Source organism: Myripristis murdjan, chromosome 17 (genome assembly GCF_902150065.1).
Source record: "Myripristis murdjan chromosome 17, fMyrMur1.1, whole genome shotgun sequence".
Taxonomy (NCBI): domain Eukaryota; kingdom Metazoa; phylum Chordata; class Actinopteri; order Holocentriformes; family Holocentridae; genus Myripristis; species Myripristis murdjan.
Window position 1 is genome coordinate 30,117,637 of NC_043996.1, and position 22,594 is coordinate 30,140,230.

The window sequence follows — 22,594 nt, forward strand, 5'->3', positions numbered from 1 at the left end:
AAGCTTTTACAAACAGCTTTATAATGAGCAGTTTATTTATAACTTGATACACTGTTTCAAATCAAACAGTGAATCATGTCACTGAGGTTTGACTGTATCAACTCTTTTCTCCATTCTGTAAAATTTATATTTGAATAAACTCGTTTATTTTAATTATTTCACTGCACATGTTGGCAGGTTTGACTCTGATAAAAAGTCACACCAACAAAACAAACACTGCTTTTAAGTGTGTGTATATATATATGTACTGTGTGTGTGTGTGTGTGTGTTTGTGTGTGTTTGTGGGGCACGGTGGAGTTAAAGGGGAGGGGAGGAGTTAGGAGGAAGTGTGTGTGTGTGTGTGTGTTGGGCGGTGTATTGTTTTGGGGGCCGGCACGTGTCTGAAACATCCAGCCTCAACAAAAGGAGCCAGTTAAATAGTCACCACCTGCAGTCAGTGTGTGTGTGTGTGTGTGTGTGTGTGTGTGTACACATGTGTGTGTGATAAAAACAAAATCTGTTTGACCTCTTTTGCTTTATATTTGTTTTCTTTCTTTTTTTTTCCTGGTAAATGTCCTTCAGAGGTTCACTTTGTGGATAAAGAGGCGCGGCAGGACGCCGTGACCTCTGACCTTTGACCTGCTTACCGTCGGCTGCAGGTAACGCTGAAAGAGCAGGAGCTGCAGCGCCACCTGCTGTAGTGACGCCTAACATGTCAGCAACATCCACCGACATGAAAACGTGAGTCAGAGAAAAAGTTTCAAGTCTCCACTTCATTGCTAAAGGCTTTGAAAAAACTGAAACAACCCCTCAAAATTACCTAATAAACATAAACCGAAAATTAACTTATAAAAGAACTTTAGAATAATAAAAAATATGTAAAATAACTTCAAAAAAGAACAAAATGTTGCTGTAAGAAAGGAGAGTGTAACACGAACACAAAGACCCATTTATTTGCCATTTATGTAGGGTGAGCGTATTTTCAAACACCTAAACTGGGTGTACTGCACCTTTTTGTATCACTGTGTGTATGTATTTACGCTCGCACCATCACTGGTTTCATCAGGATCACTTCAGCACGTAGCTCACCTGCCGACGCACCTCTCAGCACCACGAGCAGAGCCTTAATTATTTTGTCACTCAAAATCATATATATAGCTCGATTTGTAATATATAACTCGAAGTCTGTGTTTGTTTAAAAAATGTGGGAACGAAGACACACATAAAGTTCTTGTTGGTGTTTCTGTGCGGATCTGCGAGCGAAATCTGTGCTGAACACGACGTCTCCGGCCTCTGAGGGTCACAGCAGCGAAAGCAGAGGCTTCGTTTCTCCGCCCGCGGCACCAACAGATTCAGGGCAAAATGCCAAACATTAATGATGTATAATAATAATGTGTATGTTCAAATCAAACTGCAGCCATGAAAAGCAAAAAAAAAACAAAAAAAAAAACCAACAGGACAATTTATTAGTGACTGTTGAAAACCGGGACATTTTGGTGTTTTACAGAGATCTGTCGGGACTCGGGACTCCCAGCTTGGTTTGTGTTTTGCTCAAGGACACTTCAGCAGGAGCGCTGCTTATCGACATGAAACTGTCACCTTGTGGACAACCCCTCCACCCCCCCCACCCCCCTCCCCCGAGGACGGGGAGCAGATCAGCAGGGCATGCGGTCGCTGACGTGCAGACCGTTGACGTCAGCGATCAATATCGATGATCCGATTGCTGCTCTTCTCTCTGCATCGACTTCACTTCACTTTGCATCCAGACTGAAGTCGCTCAGACAGATACAGATAAACGGCTAATATCAACTTTAAAAAGGGATATCAGTATGGGGCAAATATTGTCTGGCCAACATCTGGGGAGAAAGTGAAACTGGCATTTTTGTGGCCATTTTTTCAACCTTTCAGTCACTTAATACAACTTTTTTTTTTTTTTTTTTTTTTAATCTAAATAATTAAACACTAATAGTGAGCGACATATTCAAAGCCAAGATGTCGTTGTTTTATGGCTGCAGGATCACATCAAATTAAAAAAACTAAAAATCTACATGGAGTTGAGCAGGGCATGTTTTGGATCTCCTCTAGATTTTAAAATAAAGCCGTGCGTCTGTCTTCCACCTGCATCTGTAATATGATTCTTACAAAAATGGATATTAGTATCAGCCTTATACTGTTGATCTTGGTTGTAAGTTATAGATGCTTGATTATAGGATCTCCAATAACTTACATTACTGATTCTTTATTCTTTATAATTCTTCACTGCCTCTTTGATCCTGTGCTGCTGGTTTTTATCATATAAATAAGAAAATCAGCAACTCAGCCCTTTTTTTTTTTTTTTTTTGTAACTAGACACTGAAATGATGCAATTCCCTCCCACGGCTGTGAGAGACGCATTTTTAAACGACAACTGAAAACGTATTCATTCACCACCGACTGTCACGCTTCCTCTGTTTTATTCTTTTATTCTGTTCTATAACCTATTTTAGTGATTTTATGTCCTCCTGTGCTTTACATTTGTTTTGTTTTCTGTGTCTTACTTTGTTTTATCTGCATCATTTTTTTTTAAATATATTTTTTATTTGTTTTACTGCCTCTTCTCTTTGTTTGTCCTTTGATTGCCTGGTTTTATCACACAGTGTGTTCTAAACTGCCTGTTTTTATTTTATCCTCATTTTTTTCACTTTATAGTAAAGCACTTTGAGCTCCTCCCCCTGTATGAAACATAAATAAAGTAAAGGATTATTTTTCTGCATCTACAGACGGATTCAGTCCACCACACTGACGTGCGATGTGAAGTGACTGCTCTGTGAATCGCACCGCACTCTCTGAATATCATTTGTGTACATTAGCCCTGCATTCTCCGCGAGCCCGGCCTGTTGCCAGGCAACTGGGGGTCAAAGGTCACCAGGAGGGCCAGATGATTCCCGTTCCCGTGTTTGGCTGGTCGGTGGCCGGGAGTGTTTGATTATTAAATGACAGGAGGATTCACACACACTCTCTGTGAGGCAGCTACAGTCTGAGGTCCTGACCTGCTGCATGTGTGTGTGTGTGTGTGTGTGTGTGTGTGTGTTGGGGGAGCGTGGGAGGGAGGAGGGGGTGAGTGTGTTCATAAATATTGATTTCCAGCTCTTACCTTGTGTGTGTTTGGTTTGATGCATCGAACGAAGTAAGGGTTGGAGGTGCTGAGCGTGGCCATCAGGGAGTGCAGGGAGTTCTGCACAGGAAAACACAACAAAATTACACTACAAAATAAAAGTCTCAGCATCATACCACTGAAAGTAAAAGCCCTGCATCCCTACATGCTCCTCTCCTTTAGTAAAAGTACAGTTAGAGTAGTAGTAGCAGTATAGCAGAGAGTTCAATTCTTGCTGCTCCACATCCTGTTGGCTGGTTTACACTCTAACATGCAGCACATCTGAGGTTTTAGCTTCTTCTCAAAGTAACTCCAGCCGTCAGATAAATGTAAAGTACAAGATTTCCTTCAGAAACGCAGAGCAGGAAAGGCAGAAAGTACGAAGCTGCTCGAATGCGACGGGACGTTTTCTTACCTTGAACTGGGAGCTGACGGTGGGCCGCCGGTGCTTGGAGCTGGACTTGAGTGTGTCCTGTTTGTTGCGGCTCAGCACGTGTTCAAACAGGTCGTAGACAAAGTCCAGCCTGACACACACACACAGAGGAAACATTGAATGCAAAACACAGCACAACAAGTCTACTTTTTGAGGAATAGCTCAAAATGATATATATCCATTTATCATTTTTGCCAAGGCTCCATATTTATTCTGATTGGACATGTACAGTCTGTGTTGTATCTATGCAATAATGAACGTCAGGCTTTAAATTTAATATTGCTTTTCTGCCATATTTTACAGCCCAGAGCTGCCTCTACAATACAAAATGCTCTGCCTTTTCCTTTAAAATAAACAACACTGCAAAAATCTCCATCTTAACAAAGTCAATCAGTCTCATCTTCAGTGTTCAAATCTACGTTTTCTTTAGATAACCCCACTTGTTTCCAGTGCAGTTTCACTTGTTACGGGAATTTCTGGGAACAAGTATAAATCTGTTGAAACAAGGAAGAATAAGGCAGATCAGCCACTAGGATTAAAAAAAAAAAAAAAAAAAAAAAAAAGACTTGATTGAAATTTAATTCTGGAAACAAATTGATTTGCATTACAAAGCACTGACCACTACTGTATTTTACTGTATTTTTTTTAAAACTGTATTTACATATTTTTACTGTATTTATATTTATATCTAAATGTTTTATGGAATAAGGGTTATGTGTTATGTTTGTACTTTTTTTATTATGTGTTACTTTGTGAGCGTTTCTTCTGACAGGAGGCAAAATCCTACACATATATTCAACCTTGTCTGAAGAAAAACAAGATTTGAGCGCTGAAGATGAGACTAAATGACTTGTTAGATGGAGATTTTCACAGGATAAAATTATGAAATGTACAGAACACAAACACATACAAGACTGATTAAATATCATCAGTGTGACTATAGACAGTTTTCCCCTTTTTTGCTGTAAAGATTAAAATTTTACAAGATTATTAAAGCACAACATTAACCCACTAGATTTTAATGGAGGTTTCTCCCTGAACATTAGATGTCGAGGGTCTAATTTGCGGAAATGGTAGCATTTTGAATTTTTTTATTTGGTGCAAGAGGAAGTCAGATAGGTAGAGATTTTTTTTGTTTGTTAATAAAATCTCCGTAACTGTTTGTATAAAAAAGAGTCGGCTGAAAAGAGTTATTCTGAGATGAGCTACATGACGCCGCTCTGTGGAAGAATCCAGAAACACACCTGCTCTCCCTCAGCAGGTTGAGGATGTCGTCCCTGAACGTGTCCCTGTTCTTCTCCAGCATCCCCCGCACGTCGTACACCACCTGCAACACACCACCAGGGGGCGTCAGAGCTGCCTCTCAGCTGTGCACGAGCGCTGTCGCTTCACTGTTTCTCAGAGAGAGAACAGGAACAGCGACCAGCGACTTCACATCTCACGTCAGGGCTAAACCAGTGAAACGTGCCTTGATTTGAGTTTCCTGTGGTTGTATAGTTGTCTTTGTGGCCATGCACCACCAGAGCCGACTGAAAGACACCGCAGAGAATATTCTCAAACGGTATCTGTACTTCCTGCTGGCAGGCTGACACACCTCGCTTCAGATTAGGACCCATGCTTTGAGAATAATAGTTCAGTCACCACAGAAAGACGTTCCTGCACTAACCAGCCCAGCTTTATTTGAATTATTTGCCCCAATCAGCTGTAATTTGCTCTAAATGGAACAGGAGACTGTGCTGTAAATACCAAAAAATAGTATAAAGCATTCATAATTAAAGCATTCACAGAATTTATTTCACACTATGTTCAGTTTATTCTGTTGTATCATCCTGCTATATTGACACTGCAATCTATACTGACTTCACAAACAATTATACAGGATATAAATCAAATATGATCTTTATAATCAAGAAATCTCTTTAGTTATTCATTAAGAAACAACCACAAAGTTTTGCTGTTTTCTGCTTCACGAATCATGACATTTGCTTACTTTTCTCAGTTTTTACTAAAAAAAATTTTTTGTGTTTTTTTTTGTTTTGTTTTGTTTTGTTTTGGGATGTCGGTCAGACAAAGGAAGCAAATTCAAGGCCTCATTCGGGCTCCGGTGACTCGTGATTGGCTGCTGTGTTTTGTTATCAATTTGACATTTGATTACTCTGATTACTCTGCTACTAAGACAACAATAATGGTTGATAGACCGAAAATAATTATGAGTCGCAGCCCTAACTGTACATCATACTGCATCACGTACACAAAGCTATAACATGGATCTACAGAGAGAGAGAGAGAGAGAGAGAGAAAGAGAGATGTATATATGTCACGTTACCTCTCCTGCATAGTGTTTGACTCCAAAGTAGTGTACAGCGACTCGCGGCTTCACATAGAAAGGGTTTTTCTGCAACAACAGGGAATAAACAGCTTCATCACTTACAGTTCTCTGAGAGAAAAAACTGTTTTATTTGGAATTATATTTCGAATATATTTTGGAATAAAAATAAATAAATAAAAAGGAGTCTGAGAGCTGGCGGCGTACCGAGTGCTGACTGTGCAGCTTCTCCAGCAGCGTGTCGTCTGTGGCTTTGGGGAAGTGACTCTCCTCGTTCAGCAGAGCCAGGAGCCCCAGTTTCTGTGGAGACATCATCATCATCATCACCATCATCATCATCATCATCATCATCATCACCATCTTTATTGTCTTCATCACCAGTTGTCAGTCTGTGTGATCGGTGTCACGTTACCTTCTCGATCAGATCCAGACACTCTCCATTGTCCATCCAGTTGATGTCCTCCCACACCAGGCCCTCTCTGAAGGAGCGCACACACACACACACACACACACACACACACACAGAAGGAGATGCAGGGATGAAAACAAACTGGTGTTGTTTGTTTGTAGCTGGAAGTGCTGTGTTGTATTCAGGTGCTGGTGGGAAAATCCAACATCTGGATGCATTTAGTTTTGAATTAATAGCTTTATTCCACAAAAAGGAAATCTCCACTCTTTTCACATGGAGAGAATGGAGACCCTCCTGTTACCTTCAGTTGACCCCAGAGCTTTAAAGCTCCAGAAAATGATCAGAATAAAAAGTTTACCCAGGTTTAAGTGTCTCGCTGACGAACTAAACGACTCTTAAAGATTATAACCTGCATGTTGTAGTTTGTCAGTGTCATCAGAGACAATTAAACGTGTGCACAAAATGTGAATGAAAACATATCATCATGTTAATTTTATATTTCCACACTTGTTATTAAATTAGGACAAGTCATTAAATTAAAAAAAAGATGTTAATCATGTATTTGGAGAGGTTAAACATCGAATGGGGTCAAACTCAACCCAAACATAACAGGAGGATTAACCCACATATGGATTATCCTTTAGCTTATTAATTAATAATGAGCCACATTTTAATGTAAATAGCCGGTCGCTGCAGCGTGATGTTTCCACCCACTTGTTGTATTCAAGTTGCTCCAGGGAGAAAATGTGCTTGTTGAAATATTCCTGAAGCTTCTCGTTTGCATAGTTGATGTTGAACTGCTCAAAGCGGTTGACCTGCGGAGAGAACGAGGTCACAAGGTCAGACGTGCAGCACAGAGACACCGGGAACATGAGCGCAGAGGCACCGTCACTTTTCACAAATCATGTTAAAAAAAAACAATTTGATTCAACTGCAAATAGGAAAAAGTCATGAGGTCGCACTGTAATCTCCTCCTGTTAGCACAGAACCTACTCCTAATCCCTAATATGCTCGTCATTTTGGTGTGATTTAATCCCATTAAGGCAAAGCAAGGCAGCTCAATGTGCTTTACATAAAAACATGAAAAGTGAAAGAAAAGAAAGTGAAGAAAAGTGAAAACAAACAATTGAAAAGAAACAAACATTTAAAAGAAAAAAGAAAATCCATTCAATAATAAAAAAACAATTGCAGAAGAAAATAATAATTAAAATCATTGCGGTTAATAAATAGATTAAAAAGTGCAGAGAAATAGAAAGGCAGAAAGACAGAAGAAAGCTAGACTAATATTGGAGCATAAAATAGGAGTGCAGCGAAAAATAATGAATTGCTTTAAAAGAAATTAAAATACTAAAATACTATATATTAAATATTGTATATAAGCATTGTTTATGTGTTACATTTTCTGTAAACTTTGGTGAAATGAAGCGGCTGCAGGAAATCAGACAGCCAGCTGATTCTCTGCAGCACTGCACTCCCAGAATGAGAGTGCAGTTTAAAGGGATATTTCACTAAAGTGCTACTTTTTAGTTCCATTATTTATGATTTACACTTTCTATACACTTTGTTCTCTTTATTTTTCATTTCTTAGTATGGATATTTCTTCATAAGTATCACCTTTGATCATTTTATTTCTATTTTTTGTTACCTTGTTTGCATGATTTATGATTCTTTCACCTTGTTTTACAGAGCTTTGTAACTGAACACTTTATAAAAAAAATCTTATTGCAATCATTTTTATTGATATTTGCTTCTTGTCAGAAAAATACAGCACCAAACAAAAACCTGGATCCAGAAATGCAAGTTACACAGCCGCTAGCTGCTTTGTAAACGTTGCTGCAAGAGTTTTAGTGGCGGATTTCTGCTTTAGTTCACCTCGAAATTCTCGAATCCAAAGATGTCCAGGATGCCGATGGATTTGAAGTCCTCCTTGCCCCTGATGCGGTTGTTGAGTTTGCGGATGATCCAGGTGAAACACTGCGAGTAAAGTGCCATGGCCATGGAGTCTCTGGAGTCCACCGCCTGGAGGAGAGCAGCGGGTCAAAGCGCTGTCAGAAAGTGCTTTAACACGGGACAGTTCACAAAAACGGATTCACAAATAGATTCCTGCTTCTCATTGCGTTTTCCTTTGAGATGAAACATGAATTTAGACGCACATGCAAGAGATTTTTTTGGCAGGTGCTTTTTGTCTCTTCCTATATATTCTTTTTTTTTTGTCTCTTTCTAAATAAGAAGAAGGGTAAAATAAGACATAAAAACAAGAAGTTAAATAAAAGTCAATCTCCACACTTTTGAGTGAAAGTCTCTGGTCTTGTGTACAAAATTTACAGCCGGGCGTCTCTGGTTTCTGAAGCCGTAAGCACAACAGAACGTCCCGGACCGTCCAGCGGCACCGATTAACCAGAATGGGCTTCAAAGACAAAAAAACACCAACGGCGATGAATGACGTGTGAGTGGAGATGCAGGTGCATGCTGGGTACTGACCTGCTCCACCGTGAGCGGTGTGGAGATCTCCTCGCCCCTGAGGATCATGGAGCGGTGGGTCAGGACCTCGGCCAGCTGATCTGCGTTCAGCCCCAAAAGCTCCGAGGTCCGGTTCAGCGCTGCAGACAGAAACAAATCAGAGATCTCAGCTGTGATTGGACTGAGGGAGCGTTGCTTTTGATTGGTTCTGAGGTTCAGGTCTATTACAACAGGTAACTCAGACCTTTGTTACCTTCTATGAGGTGCTATTATTGGATACCAAACATTTATAAACAGTCCTTTGTACCCAGCGGGACTGCTTTAATGAACTGGACTAAACTGGACATTGACTTCTTCAGTAGCCTCGGGTATTAATTTCAGGATGCGGCTTCTTTTGTGTGCATTTAATTCTTACTACATGTCTTATACGTCCTGGTGTGGCCACAGGATAATTTCCACCAAAGTTGTATTTCATCTCATTTCATGTTTGAGGTGGCATTGCCCCCCTCAACCTGCTACGTGATTTGCTCGTTTCAAACTGGTGATATCAAACCAGCGCTGGGTGTCACGGCAACAGCCTCCTCGTTATCGCCGACTGAATGCAACAGGATGAAAACAGCGTTCCCAGACTCTAGAGAGAGTTGCATACTGGAAACTAGCTAGCAGCTGTGGACACAGCTCAACAATGGACCAATCTCCACATTTTTTTGTCCCTGTCGGTCATTTGTACCAGGGCCAAAACCACCATTTCAGCATTGGGGGGGACAGACATTTTGGGAATGCCTGAACATTGAATTGCTAATATATCCCAGCAATATTTTTGGGGGGGGGGACATTTTTGGAGTGCCTGAACATTGGGGGGGTTTGTACCTTTCAATGTACATGGGCGTTTGGGCCTTGATTTGTACCCCAAATGGTGTAAAAAACAAAAGCGGCCCAGGTTGAAAAAATACAGGAATTATCCTTTAAAGACAGCCTTGCTTCCACCCTCTGACACTGGGAGCCACCCAGTCAAACCACAGTCTTCCTCTGTTTTGCGCCAGTGGATCAATTGGGAGTTAAGTGAGCATGATCGACTTTCAAATGATCAATAACGGCTGTCATCACCGTTTCATCTGCGACCTTTTGACCCTTGAATGTTAAACAGTTTGGCAATAAAACGTCCCCTTGGGCTCAGATGAGATGTTTGCAGAGAGGGCTGAACTTCACGACCCTGAGGTGGTCTGAGTCAGTCTGCAGCTCGGTGCTCCTCCAAACTGGTGAGACTGGAGTGGATTTCTACATCAGAGCCTAAACTACATCTGACAGCTGCCAAAATTTTAGTAGCTCACATTTTATTTATTCACTGAAGCAGTCCTTCACTTTTTGTCATGTAGCTGAACGTAGGTGGGGGTGAAGAGTCTTGCTCGAGGGCACTTTGATATATTTATAAGCCTGGCAACTGGTGGACTGCTCCAACAGAATTTCATTGTTTTGTGCGATGACAATAAAGATTATCTTATCTTATCTTATCTTATCTTATCTTATGGGATCAAACCTGGCAACCTCAAATTGGAGACAACCTCATCAACCGATGGGACATCCTGCTAATGCTTTACAGTGACTTTCAAAAATCAGTTTTCTTTCTCAGCAAGAAAGAAAACCTTAACCGCTGTTAACGAAGCAGGGGAAAGAGAGAGAGGGGGAGGGGGGAGACAGAAAGAGAGGGCAGCTCTCACCTGATTTGGAGGAGACCTGCGCTCCTCCGGCGGTCATGAACTCGATGTTTCCGGCGTGCAGGATCCCCGCCAGGAGGCGCAGGATCTCCCCGATGTTCTCCTCCGTGAACTGCATCGTACGCATGGCATTCTGGGATGGAAACACACACACACACGCGCACACACACACACACGCGCACACACACACACACACACACACACACACACACACACACAGGAGAAACTGATAAAGCAAGGAAACTCGTGCCTTCATGTTCATACCACCAGCTGTGGGGGAATTTGAATTCCTCTCTGGATGCTTTTATTTTGGTGGAGCATTTTGTGATACAATTCCATCATCAGGAGGTCATGAGCAGTTGGTTTTATTTTGAAGGTTTCAGTTCATTTGAAGTTATGCATGTTATTTGGTTTGGGTTTGGCAGCATTTTTTTCAAATGGATCAAATGGATAGATGAATAAAAGCCTGAATGGCTATCCGAGCCAAAATGAATGAATGGATGAATGAATGAATGAGTCACTGAATTGATACATGATAAACTGAAGGGCTGAATGAAGAGTGAATGAATGAATGGATGAAAGTAAGCCTGAATGGCTGAACACATGAAAAGATGACTGAATGAACACATGAACACATGAGCGTCCTTCCTACCAGGACATCCTGGAACGTCTCCTTGTCGTTGATTGTCTTGTCGGCCACGCAGCCCGACTGCTGCAGGTAGTGGAAGCTGTCGGCGTGGCTCAGCCCGAACGCCTCTGCAACAACACAAACAAACAAACAAACAAACAAACAAACAATCGTCACTTTGACCCTTCAGGGCTGATCTGCCATATTCCAACCTCAGGTCACGATACAGTCACCAAAATTTACTCTGCAGACTCGTGTCCACAGTCCGCACTTCTTTAAAAGCATTGTCTTTCAGCTTAAATCTAACTTTCCCCAAACATTAACCGAGTGGTTTTGTAGCTGAAACCTAAGCCTTTCCTAATCTTAACCAAATGTTTTTTTTTAATGCTTAAATTTAACCTTTCCCTAACCCTTAACCAACTGTTTTTTTTTTTTTGCCTAAACCCTGAACCTGACCTTTCCCTAACCTTAACTAAGTGTTTTTTTTTTATGCCTAAATGTCACTTTTTCCTAACCTCAATCATGTGGTTTTTATTCCTAAATCTAACCTTTCTATACTTGAATATATGATTTTTTTTGGCTAAAACCGCCGAAATGTAGCCCCTTTCCTGTGTTTATATGATCATAAAATTAAATTGTGTCCATAGTACAAAAAATGGACAATTGGTGTCCATGGATGCAAATCTATAGATTACATTTTGTGAGTATTGTACAAACTCTTATGAGACTGTGTTGCTTAGACACGGTGCAAAAAATTATACGTGTAGGACTTTACAACAGTTCAGCAGTGCAATACTCCTGTGTATGTTTGGTGCACATTGTTTTTATGCTCAGTTACTTATTTCTGTATTTACTGTTGTGATGTTCATGCACATATTTAGACATAATGCACATACTTTCTTACAACTAGGATAAATGCACATGTAGGGTCAATGCACATATTTTTACATAACGCTCATAATTTTTATACAAATTTCTAATGAACATATTTTTGTACTTCTTTATTTCTTTTTCTATTTCTTATAATTTCACCTGTGCTTATAATATATTCTGCTCTTGAGAATTTGAGCAACAGCAACTCACCTAAATTCTCCTCTGGAATCAATAAAGTATTTCTGATTATGATTATTCTGCCTTGTTTCAGCAGATTTATACTTGGAAAAAAAATCCTGAAACAAGTGAATCTGCATCGGAAACAAGTGGGATTATCTCCTCCCATTTTTGAAATTCTTGTTTGCAGGAAAAGAGGCTAAATGCCTTAAGATGATGGGATGTTTCTTCCCCAGTATTGCTGCAGGGTTGCCTGTTCAATTCACATTTTGTTCTCTGTCTGCTCACCTCTCTGCTGGGCGTTGGTTCCTGCAAACAGGGCGTAGAAGATGTGGTAGTTTCTCTCTCCTGGGTTCTGTCTGACCACCCGGGTCTGATGGGAGAGAGAGAGAAGACCAGTCAATACACACTGCATGTCCAGAATAACACACACACACAAATATAACCACACACTCTGACGTCGGTATTCAAAGGCAATGAACTCGGTGTAAAAGGAGCAAAACTCACCTTTTCTAAGAGGTCTGTGGTCAGAAAAATGTCAGTCAAGGCTCATAACAAACAGATGAAAGCAGTGAACAGATGAGGTGAGAAAGAGAGAGAGAAGGAAAAAGAAAAGAAAGAGACAGAGAGAGAGAGAGAGAGAGAGAGAGAGAGAGAGAGAGAGAGAAGAGAGAGATAAGAAACAAAAGAAAGAAAAAAAGGGCTTACTTGTACATCAACATGACCATTTCTAGAAGCCTGAGCTGCTCTGGAGGCTCAAATAATCCAATTCTGAATCTCATCTTCTATTTATCATATTGCCTAATTATTTTACTTTATTATTTGCACTTTATTACTGACTCTTTATTGCATTATTTTTATAATCTGTGTTGTATTTTACCTTATGTGTTGTATTTGATTGTTTCTTTAATGGCTGATGCACATTCTGCTGCCTTCACTGGTCTGAAATGTGCTACAGAGATAAATAAAGATGAATGGGACAGCGGACAGTCTGTCACTCTCTAAAACACCAAAGCTGGCTTCCTGTAGGAGGAGCCTGGACAGGAAGTGAGCAGGAAGTGGCAGTCACTCCACGCTGAGGGGGCAGTGAAGGATACAGTCGACGATTTTGCCCCCCTGGATGTTTCCCTTCTGGCAGAAATGCAGCTGGACAAACTTCCCGAAGCGGCTGGAGTTGTTGTTGTAGACCGTCTTGGCGTTTCCAAAGGCCTCCATGATGGGGCTGTGAGGGCAGCGAGGGGGCGGGGTCAAACTCTGAGCCAGGTAGCCAATGTTTTGTTTTGTTTGTTTGTTTTTTTTTCCTGATTTACATTCAGTCTCTGCAGCCTTTCCCTAATGTCAGCCTTAAGCAAATAATGCCTAACCCTGACCCATCAGCCAAAATGACCAAAAAAAAAAAAAAAAAAAAAAAAAATGTGTACTGAACAGTGGCTTTTTTATTCATAAAGGAACTTCAGCTAGGACTTTAGATAACGTTTTATTTTATTATGATTATTATTATTATTATTTTTTTTTTTTTACATAAGTAACACTCTCTCCTTTATGACCGTGCATTAGCGCCACTGTAGGGAGAAAAAAAATAATAATTATGGAGCTGGTGAAGGGGCGGAAATATTTTGAGACAAAAACTCAGAATTTTTAAGATTAAAGTCATAAATTTATGAGAAAAAAAACTTGAATATTCTCTGAGATTAAAGTGGTAAATTTGCTACAAAAACTCAGAAATTCTGAAGTTAAAGTCAGAAAACTCAGAAAAACTCTCAAAAAATTCATACATATTTTGTGTTTCTCTTGCAACTGAAGCGTTTAGGTCTTAGGCTCTTAAAATCCTAATTTCCCTGTTCTTAAGACCACTACTACTATTATTATTATAAGAACAAGAATACTAAAATAAGTGAAAAGTACTTCCAAAATAAGTTTTTTATCGTTATCATTATCATCATCACTGTTAATCATAAGCACCAACACTAGAAAAGCCAAAATCAAAAATGTTGCCAGGCGTATGATGGTGTGTTAAACTGACGGAGTCGTCTACCTGCTCTCCAGCAGCGCCTCCTCCACGTGGGACGTCCCGTCTCTGGACGACAGCTCCAGCGAGTGCTGGCTCATGGCCGACAGGAACTTGAGGATCAGCTTGGTGCTTTCTGTTTTCCCGGCGCCGCTCTCTCCGCTGGGGACAGAAAAAAAAAAACACAGGAGGTCAGAACACAAACCCAGCCTGCTGAAGTGTCTTTGAGCAAGGCAGTGAACCCCTGCTGCTGCGTGTCCGACCTCTGACCTCTGACCTCTCGGGCGGGACAGATACAGTTTCTCTGCAGGGATCAGTAACATGTCACATTATATTAATATTTTTATTGACAGCAGACGCAGTAGCAGCAGTGGTACAAGTAGAGAAATTGTAGTAGTACTAATGGCAGTACTACAATATTTAATTCAAGTACAATGAAGTTCATATATTTACTCGTCATTGTTACTCTCTGCTTGTGCAAAAATATCAAGCAAAAGAATCAGGTGAGAACAAAAGACAAGATAAATAAAAGATAAATTCAGACTAATTAAGATGTTAGTAACTTTAGAGTCAAAGTCCTCCATTCCCCATGTTTCTCAATTTAAATTTATTTAATTTCAGCGGCTCTCCTGGACTTTAATTTGATTCCTTTGCTCATCCACAGAAACAATTAGATGAAAACAAAAGATCAGATTAAAAACACTTAAAAATTCAGCAGCTTAAAGTCAAAATCTTTGTAATTTTCCACGTATCAAAATAAATTTCAGCCAGAATAATTATGAGGTGACTCATTATCAGCCCAGGTTTTGGGGGCGATCCCATCCCGGTCATGTTTCATCAGGTTTTTGGTGCCGGTTCCCTTTCTGTTCCTGTAACATTGGCAAATGTGTGTTTGTGTGAGTGTGTCAGTGTGTCAGTGTGAGTGTGTGTTTTGTGTGAGTGTGTGTTGTTGGCGCTTGGGAGCCTCAGCAGTCTAAAATTGCACATTCAGCATTCAAAACAAAAAAATCAGGTCAGCTGTGAATTAGGCGCTGATGACTGACTCATGACTGACTGACAAACAGGCTTCTCCTTCATGCTCGCCCTACATATCAGCCAGCGGCATCGTGGGAATCAGGGTAGACGTTCTGCGATTCCGCCACCAGATGGCGCCCTGTACAATGACAACAGGCTGCAGGCTGCATGTGAGCCGTGCAGGCTGCACAACACAACAGGCCTGGCAGGTCAAATCACTCACAGAGACAAACATGAAAGGGCAAATCCTCGTTTTTCATTTAATTTAAATTTAATTTCATTTTCTTCATCACTGATTTGCAGGGCAGTGTGCACACACTCTCACAAATTAACTCTTTTTTGTGTGTGTTGAAGTCACAGCTGTGTTAGTTCCAGAGTCATTCATGTGTTTTCAGTCCTGTAAAGCCTTATAGCAACTGGTGATGTGCTGCACAGAGTAATAAAATATCAACATGTGATAAAAATGGCCATTTAAATGGGTCGAAAATGCATTGCACTACATCACAAGTGCAGTGTTATGACTCGAAAAGGGGGTATGACATATTTTTAACTGATGATTTGGACACAATATTCGCTGATAACGTGACAGATACAGATATTGAGTTCTTCCTGTTGCTTAAGCTGGCTTTAACTGGAATGCAACTTCAGTTCCTTGTGACCAGTTGACCTTTTTTTTATCACTGAAAAAACACCAGTACATCATCTGGTCGGGCCTTTTGCGGATAATTTCAGCTCTACAGTTGAAAATGTTCAAATTGCTGCTCCCTTAGAGGTAAAAGTCTGGTTTCCAGTGAGGAAAAAAAAGCGCCTTGGAGAACCGGAAAGTGTGGAAAACAAAACAAAAGTCCAGGTCCATGATGACCTCCGTAGAGACTAAACAGCCGTGCATCAATAATTTAGAACGGAGAAACCAAAAAAAAAAAAACAACAATAATGCTCGAGCCTTGTTTGCTTCTGTTGCCCCCCTGCAGCTTTGCCTCCCTCTTTACTGCCACTGCTTTTTATTAAACCAAATATGTGGCAGTAGGATACAAAAAAAAGTTCAATTGTAGTAAAAGGCAAAGGAGATTTACTTGTCTCTGCACTGTAACTTGTTTTTATTTCTTTGCCTGTTGTTCTACTTTATTATCTTAATCCATCCTGTTTGTTTCATTGCTTTTGTCTCGTGCATCTCGTCTTATTGTCTCTTCAAATCTGACGCAAAGCGCTTTGGATCGCCATGTGTGTGAAAGGTGCCTTGCCTTGCACCATCATGTGGAAAGTTCACCGTCTGGTCCAACGCCATGGCAACACCCTTTTTTTTTTTTTATCTCCCAGTTTCATTTGCAGCTAATTGCACAAAAGCTGCACTGAGCAAAGCCAGCCTAACATTAAGAGTCAATATGATTAAAGATTAAAGATAAAAATGCTGCAGTAGTGATATATATATATAATGTAATACTGTGGTGTTATTGCATTATCAGGCTAATTCTTAGGGTTTAATTCGATTTCTAAGCCATACCAAAGGACATTCTGTGATGTTTCCATCAGTTATTACATTATAATTTGCTACAAGCCTGCGCACTAATGCCATGTGCCGGTTATGATAACAATATCTCAGGCGGTGGCGGCAGGGTTTTGGTTATCTGGGCTATAAACTCCACACCGGACAGGCTGACATTTAAAAGAGCCACTCTGCTCGCTGCTCGCTGATGACTGTGTTTCTGCACGTCAGGCCGCCTGATGAGCCCCAGCAGCTCCCATGTGTAATTGCTGGTGTCCAGTATTCCCTCTCCAAGCGCCGCCTCCCGACCGCCGGCCGTGTTTACGCACCGACTTACTGGATGGCTGACATTTTTCCACTCCAAAGTGCTCATTATGTGAGCTCCTCGCACAAAAAGCAGGTAGTCTGTGACAGCTAAACATCGGTTTGGACATGGATCCTGGAGGTGTGCAAAGTTTGTTAACTCTGTAAAGCTGTTTTTTTTGAGGATCCTGGATTAAAACAGGCCTGTCATTTGAGCTCTGATGCATTATGACATTTCCATCAAGCCTGTTTTCCGTTTAGATGTCAAACTGTTGGAGGACACGCACGACTCTACCCGCAATTTAGATGCTCAAGTAAACAAGTCAGCTCTGGCTTTTCCTCAAACCTCAGTATTAAAAGCACAGCACGCAGCCCAAACGGGCGTCCTGTGAAAGGGAGACTCCTGCTCACAGACAGTTTTGAAAGCGGTGAGACAGGCAGCCGGTCGTGCCGCTCTGTGCTTTACTGTCTCCATGCTGGAGCTCGGTGTCCGTCCCCTCCGGTCAGACGAGGAGACGGCACATCCAGATATTTCCAGCAGCTACGATGGAGTTTGATGGCTGAAAATATCCCAGACAGACCAGAATGCAACGCTGCAGCCTCGACAGACCAGAATGCAACGCTGCAGCCTCGACAGACCAGAATGCAACGCTGCAGCCTCGACAGACCAGAATGCAAAGCAGCTACGAGACAGGTAGTGAGTCACGGCACAGCTCTCACTCTCCTGCTCTTACTAAACTATCACTGCTGCTCTTTATCAATGCACCGAGATGTTTTGTTGAAAAGCATTCTGGGAAATGTAGGAAATCACTTTTAAAGCCATCTCTTTGGTCTGGCTTTTATGTAGTGTCTTATAATTTTATAGTTTTAAAGGTACTCTATTTATTATTTTTTTTATCTGTATTTGTTTTATTGTTATTTTACTGATTTTTTATATATATATTCTATTCTACATTTTATTTGTTTTAATTGTTTTTATATTTTATTCAGTATCTTATTTTTGACTTTTTAAATTATTTTTTATTTTTTATTTTTATTTTTTTATTATTGCCGTATTTTATTATTGTTTTAAATCTTTTTATCACTCTTTTGTCTGATAATTTTTTATTTTTTAATTCTTGATTTTTTATTTTTTAACTAACCATATTTTCATGAGTGTGCATTGGTCTCCAAGTCCTGTACTTCTTATTTTATTTTAGTTTATTTGTCAATCAAGATGTAAAGCGCTTTGAATGTCATGTATCTGTTTGAAAGTTTGATTGATTGATTGATTGATTGATTGAAATGAAATCGAAGTGGATGGCGTAGGCTGAGGGGAAAAGTGAGAAGAGCAAGAGTTTTCCTTTTGAACGTGACTTTAACAACAACGATACTCAGAAACTGCATATGTACTTTAGTCATGAACACCAAAATAGTCTCCATGAATATAAATAGGTAGCCTAAGTGATAAACAGGTGGGACGTCGTCTCTAAATAAACAGACAGCGCTCGCTTTGTCTCACATGAGGCGTCTCTCCTGCCTCAAAGCGAGTCAGCTGACTGCAGAGACACACCGCTGGACTTTCCCTTTGCCGCCACATTTCTAGAGTCTCTTGGAGAAAAAAGACACACAGCTGTGCTTCTGTTGTATGAGTGAAGTATTAAAGATTCAACAGAGACAGACCTGAAGCCCTCCAGCCTGCAGCAGAATACTGGATTGGCAAAATTAGATCTCTTTTCTTTTCCCCAAACCACTTTCGAAAACAAAGGATAACTTAATATTCAAAGCCACTGATGATGCTGATTAAAGCAGTTTCAGCTTGGACCGCATCTTTTTTTCCATCATACCAACCAATTCTGAGCAAAAACCACATGGTGAGAACGCAATAAAAAGTTTTTAAAAACAAAGACGTGCCACCCTTGCTCATTAACAGCCAAAGACTTGTGAGTTTTAACGAGCCTCGGTCTCCCGGCGCTCACTGAGCTCAACACGCCAAACAAAACTGCCCCCGAGCTGCAGTCCCATCGTGTTTTCCTGCCTCTGGACGGTCGAACCCTGCAGCTCCAGCCTGCAGGTCAGCGTGAAGCCCTGACAGACGCCGCAGTCGCCTCTCAGTGACATTTCACACAAACCTGGCAACCCGCGGCCCCACAGTGTGAGGCTGAGGCCAGCGGCTTCATTATCAACCTGGCAACCCGTCGCTCAGATACTGAGAACAACTCCAGAGCCTTAACCCTCTAAAACCTGCAGGACAGACGCTTTGTTTTACTCAAAAATATACTGTTTTTAAATTTAATGATGCATTTTCTTTTTTTTCTTTATTTCTTCTTTTATTGTGGTTTCTTTTTGTTGTCCAGCCTCTTACAAAAAAAATTTACATATATTTTTGTATTGATCATTTTATTATTTACATTTTTTTTCTAGTTTCTAAATTGATTTTATGTTTATTTAACATTTAATATTTAGTATAATTTTTAAACTATATTATTTATTCATTTATTTATTTTATTATTATCATTATTATCATCTTCTTTTTCTTTTTTTTTCTTCTTTTGTTTTGTTTTCTTTTTTTTTTTTTGGTCCAGAAAGCATAGCCTCTTAAAAAAAATATTTTACATATATTTTTGTGTTGATTATTTTATTTTATTTTATTTTTACATTTTTTTTCTAGTCTCTAATTTAATTTTAAATTTATTTAACCTTTAATAGTTACTATAATTTTCAAGATATAATTTATTATTATTATTATTATTATTATTATTATTATTATTATTATTATTATCATCATCATCATCATCATCATCATCATCTTTTTGTGTCCTTGGCTATCATACAGATTTTTAATTATTTTTGAAAAAGAAATAAAGGGCATTTTTTCTTTGCTTGAAACAAGTTCAGGCTTCAGACGGTTAAATAAAACAAATCAGGCAGTTGTGGGTTTCAGAGGGATAATTAAAGCCAAAGAGACCTACAGTGACGTCTCACACTGGAACAAACACACACCAGAAACCGTGAGAGGATTTTCTAGCGGGCAGCTCCCGGTCAAAACGTGTGAGGTGAATGTGAAGCAGGAAGGTGCTGGACAGCAGCAAATAAACACCATTCAAACTTCACTGGATGAATAAAGGTTGGAAAAAAAAAAAAAAACGAGCGAGGCGAGAGAAGAAGCGAGCGCAGAGCAACAGGCTGGAGAACGAAGGAAATAAAGAGTTTCACCTAAACAGATGATGGTTCTTTTCTCAAACAGGAGGTTAACAAAATCCTTTTTATTCTCTTTATTGTCTATATTTTCTTACAGAGACGAACATTATGAGGCAGGCTGACATCAGTCGAGTTGAAATCTGGACAGGGTCTGATATCAACAGCAGCCGAGCGCAGAAGGCCGGTAAAATCTGCGTCTGGTGGATAAATCATAAAGAACTGCCACCACACGTCTGATTGGCTGTCTGTGACGTGGCTGCACAAAAAGAGGAAGTGTCTCAGCTGAGGATTAACATCAGAATCACCTGTTTGCATCTCATGGTGAATTGCAAACTGATGCACTGTATAATTCAGCGAGCAACACCAAGTGGCTGATTTTGAACAGGAATAGCACTGAAAAACAGCCGGTGGATGTATTTCTATATTTCTGGGGAAGGAAAAAAAAAGTTTCTGAGCTATTTTGGCTGCTAGAATATTTTCTTCAAAGGCGTTTTGGAGCACATGTGGATCCAGAGGCAAGCATCTCCCCGCCTACACCATCTCTGCACTCGGTGAGGTCGGGCGAGGTTCCCCTCAGCGCGGCTCCAGGCAGCCACGAAGTGAACCCATCAGCCTCGGCCTCATGATGAACAGCCCCGACGCCGGACTCAGGGAACTAACTTGGCTGCAGCTCAAGGATTCAGGATCCTCGACCTCGCTCCGCCGGCTCCCACAATCCCCCTGGGCAGGCGGAGGTCACCGCCGCCGCCACGCTGCTGCAGCCTCAAACGGCAGACAGAGCCACACTGGGAAGCTGCTATGATAATTAGGTTGCATAATGTGGGCCGAGCGGCGTTCAGCAGCAGCAGTGGTGGTGGTGAAAACTCATTTCTACGGCCGGCTGAGCTCACAAGTTCATTTCAGTTTGGATTCGTGGAAACCAAGTGGCCACGCTCCAAATCAAGTGCTAGAAAACAGCCAATCAGAGTCCGAGGCAACACCGAGAACCGACTGTGCACTGAACTTCTCCTCACAAAAACCGCGTGTTCAGACGGAACGCAAAGTCAGTAGAGATGAATTTGCACCGGGCGACGAGAATGATGCGAATTTCTGAGTTACAAATGACAAAAATCATTTGCGTGAGTTGAAATTTTCCAACTCGAGTGAATAATTCGCAGCCATATTCACTGTTCACTGTTTTGTTTGGCTTCAACTCTCAGACAACAAATATGGTTTGTTTGTTCATTGCAAAGAACATTTTTCATGCTGCGGAACGCCAAACCTCAGCGGGCGGAGCCAAAGAACCACAACGCAAGAAACTCTGGTCAAAGCTCCGCCCACTGAGGTTTGAATCAACCAATGAGCTTATTTCTGCCTCCAAGAAATGTTTTAATAACCATAATGTGTACCCGCTGAAGGCTGTTGGGTTGGGTTTGGAGAATTTATGATCGATTTTGAAGCATTTCATAAAAATCGGTTCATTTTGGTAATCGTACGAGATTTTTACAGCAATTTCTGCGTCTTTTGTGCCTCTGCAGACCCACTCCTTATGAAAGTTAAAATATGAAAGTGGTTGCAAGTCAGGAGCAGGAACTGTGATTTTTTTTTTTTTTTTAACCATCATCTATTTTTAGAATAAACACCGGTACTTGGATTTCGTTACTCAGTCGTCTAAATGAACGTGTTGGTACAACATCAGCATCGGTTTTCACGCTGCAGCTATTTTCCGAATGAGTCTCACTTTCATGTGTGTTAACATTTTATGGGAGTAGGTGTGATGATGTCCCACTTTGGGCACAAACGTCCTCATTTAGGTAATGCATGGGTGGCTCCCATACACACATTACAGTGCGAACGGATGACGTGAAGGTCTGAGCCTTTACAGAGGGGAAAAAGATGCAAATGAGACCGGAGAGGAAAGAAAAACAAAGAGAAAAGATATTTTTAGAAGCTGCAATATACCAAGTTTTCAGAAACGGACGATACTGAGGCTGTTTAATCAGCGACCATCTGACAAAAACAACACGCACGAGTGTGTCAGATGGGAATGCCAGGAAAGTAATTCTTGATCACACCATGTGGAGTAATCTGCAGCATTTTGAAATAAATATCAAATGAATAAAGGCCTGTTCTATTTCTCTATATCTATCTCTAAACAACAGCAGCGATTCACTAAACATTCACTGTCTGGTAGCTCTCTCCTGCCCTGCCTAATGAAAATGACATTCTCATTCAACTAAACTGCATCCTCAACTATCTCAGTTACGAGGGGAACGTATTTTTATCATGGACTTTTCTTGGTAAAGTATCACAAGAACGTTTGTAATCTAATCCCTGAGTTTCAAGGCCCCTGTTGGAGGCAGGCAGGGTGGAGGAGGGGTCAAACAACCCACTTTCACTCGAGCGACTTGAGATTAAATCCAGCACAAAGTGAAGGTGGTGTTTGTTTTTTGCAAATGTTGCCTTAAATTACCTTAAACAAGTGATTTTATGT

General features: G+C 40.7%; 1 protein-coding gene across 1 annotated transcript in view; it reads right to left on the reverse strand.

The window, feature by feature from the left end:
• Positions 1 to 22,594, reverse strand: part of myo10 (myosin X) — a 178,410-nt gene that overhangs the window by 45,136 nt on the left and 110,680 nt on the right. The window contains exons 5-19 of the mRNA XM_030073697.1: positions 14,169 to 14,303; positions 13,231 to 13,355; positions 12,641 to 12,654; positions 12,422 to 12,506; positions 11,108 to 11,211; positions 10,459 to 10,588; positions 8,762 to 8,880; positions 8,153 to 8,299; positions 6,995 to 7,095; positions 6,284 to 6,350; positions 6,079 to 6,171; positions 5,872 to 5,940; positions 4,790 to 4,872; positions 3,528 to 3,636; positions 3,113 to 3,193 (exon numbers count right to left, since the gene is read on the reverse strand). Coding sequence (XP_029929557.1) covers positions 3,113 to 3,193; positions 3,528 to 3,636; positions 4,790 to 4,872; positions 5,872 to 5,940; positions 6,079 to 6,171; positions 6,284 to 6,350; positions 6,995 to 7,095; positions 8,153 to 8,299; positions 8,762 to 8,880; positions 10,459 to 10,588; positions 11,108 to 11,211; positions 12,422 to 12,506; positions 12,641 to 12,654; positions 13,231 to 13,355; positions 14,169 to 14,303 — 1,462 coding nt within the window. The remainder of the gene's footprint in view (positions 1 to 3,112; positions 3,194 to 3,527; positions 3,637 to 4,789; positions 4,873 to 5,871; positions 5,941 to 6,078; positions 6,172 to 6,283; positions 6,351 to 6,994; positions 7,096 to 8,152; positions 8,300 to 8,761; positions 8,881 to 10,458; positions 10,589 to 11,107; positions 11,212 to 12,421; positions 12,507 to 12,640; positions 12,655 to 13,230; positions 13,356 to 14,168; positions 14,304 to 22,594) is intronic.